Source organism: Pagrus major, chromosome 7, assembly GCF_040436345.1.
Source record: "Pagrus major chromosome 7, Pma_NU_1.0".
NCBI classification, from domain to species: domain Eukaryota; kingdom Metazoa; phylum Chordata; class Actinopteri; order Spariformes; family Sparidae; genus Pagrus; species Pagrus major.
In genome coordinates, this window is record NC_133221.1 from 7,364,396 (window position 1) to 7,371,850 (window position 7,455).

General features: G+C 39.2%; 1 protein-coding gene across 1 annotated transcript; it reads right to left on the reverse strand.

Annotated features, from left to right (window-relative positions):
* Positions 1–1,990: 1,990 nt before the first annotated feature.
* ormdl2 (ORMDL sphingolipid biosynthesis regulator 2) lies at positions 1,991–6,480 on the reverse strand. The gene is made up of 4 exons (XM_073471201.1): positions 6,358–6,480; positions 4,611–4,784; positions 4,181–4,332; positions 1,991–2,806 (listed from the first exon to the last, which is right to left on the reverse strand). The coding sequence occupies exons 2-4, from the start codon at positions 4,782–4,784 to the stop codon at positions 2,671–2,673; spliced, it is 462 nt and encodes a 153-aa protein (XP_073327302.1). The 5' UTR covers positions 6,358–6,480; the 3' UTR covers positions 1,991–2,670.
* Between the last annotated feature and the right edge of the window lie 975 nt (positions 6,481–7,455).

Below are 7,455 nucleotides of genomic sequence, written 5' to 3' on the forward strand. Positions count from 1 at the left end.
TAATTTATAATATGGAAAAAAATAAATAAATGAGAAAAACCCATCAAAAGTTCCCATGGATCTATAGGATGTCTTTAGATAGTTTGTTTTGTCCAAATCATGTCCAAAAAACTGGACATTTAACCGTTTTTGTCCAAACAACATCCCTAAACCTCTAAAATATTCAGTTTACACGATTAAAAGCATTTGAGATGCTTGAAACTGAAAATTTGGGGCATATTTGCTTGATTAATGACTTGTCGACTAATCAGTTAAACATTCAGAATACATAACACTACACAGTCTGTTATTAAATGACCCATGGGAGGAGGATGAACATAAATCTGTGGAATTTCCACTTTACAAGCAGCAGAGGGCTGGACTACGTTACAACCAGCACTTGCAAAAGCTGCATTTTATTTTAACTGCCACAGTGTAGTTTGAATCTGCATATTTGGGAACTGAATTTTGCAAAGTCAGAGTTATGAATGGCATCTTTTGTTTTTTTCCCCCTTTACCTAGAGTCCACAAAGGAAACGGCATTTTACTTTGCATATCAAGGTTTTACATAGAAGATATGATTAATTTGTAAAATATGATGCAGTTATAGATAAAACTACCTCAACAATAGATAAGAAGTTAAAATAGCATAAAATGCTACACACATAAGTGTTCTATAAAGTACCCAAAAGTCCTTCTTGAGTGTAATTAAGGGTATCATGTTAAAACATTACTTTGGTACAAGTTAAAGTTACCCATAAGTGTAGTAGTAAAAGTGGAAAAGTATCTGATTTTAAGTATTATTTAAGTACAGGTAAAAGTAAATTATACATATATACTGTTGACCATGGGTTGAACGATTTGCAGATTCAATAGTCAGCATTTTTCTGCTAATCAGAATCAGTACTGCTGATAAAATAAATTATGTTGCATGTAATCTGCAAAGTAACTAAAGTTATCAAATAAAGTGGAATTTCCCCTTTACAAGCAGCAGAGGGCTGGACTACGTTACAAACAGCACTTGCAGAAGCTGCATTTTATTTTAACAGCCACAGTGTACAGTTTGAATCTGCAAGTCAGAGTTATGAATCGCATCTTTTGTTTTTCCTCGTTTACCTAGAATCTACAAAGGAAACAGCATTTTACTCTAAAAACCCACCCAACCCATCTACTGTGAAAATATGACCCTTTTTTGGAAGAGGTCTTGGGAAGTTCTACCATCTGCAGCGAAGTAAAAATTTCTGACCTTTCTCATATCTGCTCTTTTCCGTTTGACAACTTGTCATTGTGTTACAAGAACACGGTGATGACTGGAAGACATGCCCTGTTTTAGATATACATGGTAAATCTAGTAACACTCATTAAGGTTTACTGAGTTCACATTACATTAAAAGTGGAAGCAGGAATTTGCTGTTCAAGCGAGATAGCGCTATCTTAAATTAGGTGGCTTTCAGTAAATGGTGGAGAATGAAAAAAACACTATTCATCCTTTATCTCGCACTCTTTAGTTTCAGTGGGCCTATCTGATGACCTTTAGACCTCTGCGTCCCACCACTGGCTTCTTTACATCAATGTGACTGTCCTCGTAACATTCAAAAGCAGGGAACACCCCAGTGATTACGCTTGATTACACAACATGTATGAACCAAATGACAGTACTAGCATTATTTGCATGCAGACTCAGTTGACACAACAGAAAGTGTAATCACATTCACATGCTGTTGCATTTCCTGTGTTTACTTCCCCAAAAGATACGTCACCAACAGGGAAACCTCACTGCGATGCAAACACGGCCACATTGCACACTGAAGGGGGGGAATCCCTTGGATACATGAGCATATTGCAAACACTGTGACAGCCCCCTCATGGTAGCTTCATGTAAAGTGTCTGGAGTTCCCCACAGAAAGCAAACTGGCCCACGTTTGATTAAATGAGTCTTACAAACCTCCACACAAACAATTTAGTATTTTTCAACTCCAGCAGGTGAAATAAAGATGATAAGACAACCATGTGTGCACACCATGCAGTTATCACTGCTTTTTTCATTTTATAAGCGAGGAAAGACATCCAGCTTTTAAAGCAAACAGTAAATTACATGATTGTGTGTATCATAGCAAAACAAAGATTGCAGTGTTTAATGTAAGCATGTAAATGCGTGCTGCATGTAAATCCTTCATAGTAAATCAAGAAAAAAAGCAAAACTGAAACTAACTGCAATAGTTCCTAGAACATGAACCAAAATGCCACAATGAATTCACAAAGAATTCATTCACATTAATGGTAAAAAAAAGAACCAGATGCAGTTTTACAGACGTGCAGCCAGCGCAGTTTGTAAGAGAAAAGCTAGACTCTCCGACAGAGGGTGACGACATCTTAAAAATAAGGAATAAACATTTCATTCTAAAGGAGTGCAGTTCAAATTTGCTCTTTCTTGAAGCCAAGAGCAACGTGTCTGGCTTTTGATAAACATACATCAGGAATGTCAGTAAAGAAAAAAAATTACTTTCATGAAACAGCAGCAGTGCATTTATGTGCATCCATAAACTGCAAATTCCTTATATTACTCCACACAGTCTGTACGGTACAGACACATCGAACTGGTTCTCTTCTCCTCAAACTCTAAACATAAAATAGTTCAGCAGAAATAGAAAACTACAAGTCCAGTGCTTGTGGTTAAAATCCAGTGTTCTGTCAGTATTTGTTGATCCCAAATATCCGTACTCCATGAAACTGAGGCAACTTTGGGAGGAGGACGCTAAGGAGGGAGCCTGTGTTGATGAGGAAATGTGTGGGATCATATTTTGTGTAGAAACTGGCAAGAATATACCTGCAGAGAGAGAAAAGTGTCAATGTAGCATCAACACATTAAAAACAAACACAGATTCTTAAATACATAATAAAAAAGTGAATATAAACAACCGACCAAACAAAAGCTTACTTGCATGTTGATATTTTATTCTACAGTAGTTTTGGTCTGCATGATAAAGGTTCATCCAAATATCATGGCAATCCAACCCATAGTTTTCCAGACAGTTTTAGACCTGAAGTTTGCCGCCACAAGGTTTGATTAGGCTCTCAAGATGTTTCCAGCAATTTAATAAATATATATAAATCACTGTTTGTTTTTTGGTGATGTAAAATACTCTTTAAATATCTAGGATTCCTAATTATTATTTACTTTACATAACCTCACAGTAGGTGGTTTTTGCCCTCCAAGCGAACACCCTTGTACAAGAGGAAAAGTCAGGGGATGATGAAAGTTTCTTTATCTGGGAACAATGATATTCGCTCAAGATTTTGTTCCAGTCAATGGAGTAGATGTTGAGATACGATTCACAATTAGGCTTGCAACAGTCATTAGAGTTCCGTGTTGGTCTGGCATATACAGATTACATTACTTGCCCATGGCCCCCACCGTCGTTTTGCTTTTATAAAAATGAGTACTAGTCCGACAACGGACACTACAATTACAAACTGCTGCAGGTGTCTACCCCGTGCAGCAGCGGGGCCAGCAGCAGAGTTGCAGCACAGAGTGACAGCAGTCACATTTCACTTATGACATAACAAGAGTGAGGACAGTTGACTGACAAGACGATGGCAGAGGACTTGTTGTCAGAGCAAAAAGCAAACGCCCATTTGGCAATATGTCGGATTTAAACCAATTGCCAATGGGGAATGTGATGAAGGAGTTGTTACCTCACTGAGAAGTTGAAGCTGTAGAGTCTATTGCTTTCAGCTCTTCATCTTACAGCTCCTTCGTGTTCCTTTATTCCCAAAGACTGATGGACGATAGTGGTGCTAACTGAACACATTGTATTTTCTGTGACTAGGGTACTTTCACCAATTAAAAGGTCGCTGGCTTGAGAAATGAGAAGCCGACTTTAGTCTACCACTGTATGAAATCAACTCATTGTTGCACTGAATTTCTCGTGGGAAATCTGCCACTGCTACCAATGTGAACTGCACGTGAGCCGTCTGAGAATGGAAAGAATGTCGATTAGCCTAGAGTTGTTTCCAGATCTTCTAAAAAGAAGGCCAGAGGATTCCCAACAGCTTTACCACGTCATTCAAAAAAACCAGACCCATTCCAGGTAACCTGCATATTTACCAACATGCCGATGTAAGCATCATAATGAAAGAGAAACCGCAAAATGTCCAGCGCTGCGGACGACTTCTTAACATGAGCAGCAAACATACTTACAGAACAATTGGTGAGATAGTGAGGAATTTGCGCGAAGATGTGAACTGGACACCGTAGTCCATCTGTTCCCAGTGTGTGAGCAGACGAGCTTTGCCTTGGTCTGGTGTCTCAAAGGGAGTGCCCTTCACTGTGTGTAGAAACAGGTACATCACCTGTACAGGACAAACCACACTGCTATTAGCCACAAAGACAGATACGTTTCAATGGATCATTAGCTGACTCAAGGATCTGCTCCGACCAACAGCAAGGAGGATATTTATCCAAACTGTCATTATCAACAACTGCAAAGCTCCTGTATTTATGTGCAGGCTTGCCACATACTCAAAACCCAACAGTTTGTTCAATATAATAGAAAATACTATACTTTTATTTCCATCTCCTGACTCTATTCAGTCTAAAATGCTTGAGTTTGAACATGATTTTAACTGACCAGGTTGTGGATGACGTTGGTAAGGGTCCAGACGAGTGGCACGGTGAAGAAAGGAATGCTGAGCAGGACGATGTGCAACACGACGGTCAGCAGCATGTAGGTGAGCCATATTCCTCTGCTGTTCATGACCCTCGTGTTGGGATTCACCTCGCTGTGAGCTACGCCCACATTCATCTTGAACACAGAGAGAGAGACTAAATGTAAGGGTTCAGAAGGCTGACAACAACAAGAGGCACCAACAGACCTTCTGCTTCTCAGACACGACATTAGCAAACAAGATAAATCTTAAACTTCAAAGGAGAAAACTAGTGATGAGGTTGATCTGCTGAAACTATGTTACTGAAATCAACTATGTAATTTAACTAGGGGTTGACCAATATGGCTTTTTCAGGGCCGTTACCGCTAATTAGAAACCAAGGGGACTGAAAACCAATATTTGGGACCGATATTCATTTGCAGTAAAAATGAAAATCTTTGTGTCATAATTTTGAACAACCAGTGATGAAATATACCTAAATACAATTTACTCAAGAACTGTTCTTAAGTACAAACTTCACTCACTTTACTCAAGTATTTCCATTTTCTGCTACTTCATGCATTCAGTGTTTACAGGTTATGGGTTAAAGTAGCACATTTTTAAATTTATTTATTTTATCTGCAATCTGACAGAAAAATCACAGATAGCCGATAATCAGAAAATGCCGAATATCTGCCCGATAATCGCCCAGGGCCGATAATCGTTGTTGTATACGAGATTACTTTTATTTTGAAGTATGCTTGTCACAGGAAATATAATATGTTCTGTTAGCACTGCTGTCGTTCATCAAAAATGCATCTACAGAGCAAAACAGTAGTAATTTCTTGACAGCGGATCCATATTTAATATGTCAGGGAGTAGTGTTATTCAGTCCGTGGGGAGTAATGGCAAGCAATGTAATAGGTGTAAGCCTGACTACTGGGAACATAGAATACTGTGACAAGCCTAGTTCAAGGTGTAAGTAAGTTATTTATAAGGGAAAATACTTGCACTGTCAAAAACTAATGTGCATGTAGATGTATACTTCTGTTTGCATGGAGAAAATATGAGCAGAAATGCTGTCTCATGTCTGCCAAGAAATAAAATAGAAATGTATTTCAGTTGTTGGTTCAGTGCAAGGCTGCAATAAGATATTTAAGAGTAGGGGGGAAAGATCTGCACTACACATTTTATATTTTGAAGACATCACCTTGATTTGATAACATTAGTGTAAAAGATGCATAAAGAAAAAAATGCATCTTTATAAACAACTCTGGGGAAGTGACTCCGCCCGGCTGAATTGTTCTGGGTGAGTAAACGCGCGCTTCCTCTTACAGGACTCCTCAACATCACTCGGCTACATCTGCCCCGCAACATTCACGCGTTAGCCAAAACAACGAGTTAGGATAAAGTCACAGTGAATATCGACTGTGAAAACTGTAAAGTGTCGTGACAGTGACCGCCGACAAAACGCCCAGACTTCGGCTTCGCAGTTAAACGGGGTCAGTAACGTAATAAGTGACGTTAGCCCGCTAGCTAACAGTGGAGCTGCTACCTACAGGTTAACATGCTAACGTCACTTAGCACAGAGTTAATCTGGATGTGACGGAACCGGACTTCAAGTTAACACCGAGGCGGACACACGCTGCTGTTAAACTGCGATGAATCAGCCTCGCCCACGCGTCACTTCGAGGTTTAAAAAACTTAACATTTCAACGGAGCAAACTTTACCTTCCCGTGTTGTCGTAGCTCACCAGGAAATTCCTTGTTTTTTCTTTAACCCCGCCTTCGCTCGCTTTGGGCTGGTTCCCTCTGCGGCGGAGACATCTGTCAAAACTCCCTCCCGTCCACATCACAGGCAGGTGAACAGGTGAGGGGGCGGCACTGCAGAGAGCACAGGTCCTCCAAGAAATCCCCAGGACCCTCATCACCTCCTTAATGTGAGGATTTACTTATGTGTCACTGATGTAACTCACAGATAAATGTCATCACAGTGACAGAATACAAAGGGATGAGTGTTACACTTTGGTTTTACTCTCCAAAAATCATACTTAAGCTAAGAAAAGATATAAATATGTTAAATGAATAATGAAAAATAAAGAGTTAAAATATATCTAACCCATACCAATACTAGCCTACTTGAGTACAAGTCTCAGAGTATCTGTTATTGAAGTCATTTTCTGGCAATAAATAAACTTAAGTATCAAAAGTACCAGTAAAACTCAATCATACATTGGCTTCATGTATATGTAGATACACTGTATAGCTTCTATGAATCAACCGATTATTGGCTTGGTCGATTATCGGATCCAATATCGGCATTTTTCTAAAATTGCCTCCAGTGATGTCACTCAGTGGCTAAGTTGCATTGTGGGTAATGTAGGCACCAGGTTTTGAAAGGGAAGAAAATAGTGATGTCTCTGGTTCTGCTGTCACGATTTTGATCATTTGATCATTTTTGATGTGTCAATATTATAGAAAGACAATGTTAGACCAGTGGACTGCTTTTCTAAATCTGGTGCCTACATTACCCACAATGCAACTGGGCCACTGAGTGACATCACTGGAGGTAGACACAAAAGGCTTGGCGGAGTTAAAATAGATTGATTGATTAATTTTAAAAAAAACACTATTTTAGCTCTGATGCAGCATGTACTCTGTGAAGTAACTAGTAACTAAAGTTTAGGAGTAGACCGATTATCAGCCCTGGCTAATTATCGGGGCAGATATTCAGCATTTTCTGATTAGATTAGATTAGATTAGCGTCAGATTGCTGATAAAATTAACCAATTTAAAAATGTGCTGCTTTGGTGATGATGATGATGATGC

Coding starts and splice junctions, on each gene's coding strand:
- ormdl2 (XM_073471201.1), bottom strand. CDS start 4,784: ATGAATGTGGGCGTAGCTCACAGCGAGGTGAATCCCAACACGAGGGTC. Junction 4,333..4,610: donor CCAACGTCATCCACAACCTG/GTCAGTTAAAAT, acceptor TGTCCTGTACAG/GTGATGTACCTGTTTCTACA. Junction 2,807..4,180: donor ACTATCTCACCAATTGTTCT/GTAAGTATGTTT, acceptor CTCTCTCTGCAG/GTATATTCTTGCCAGTTTCT.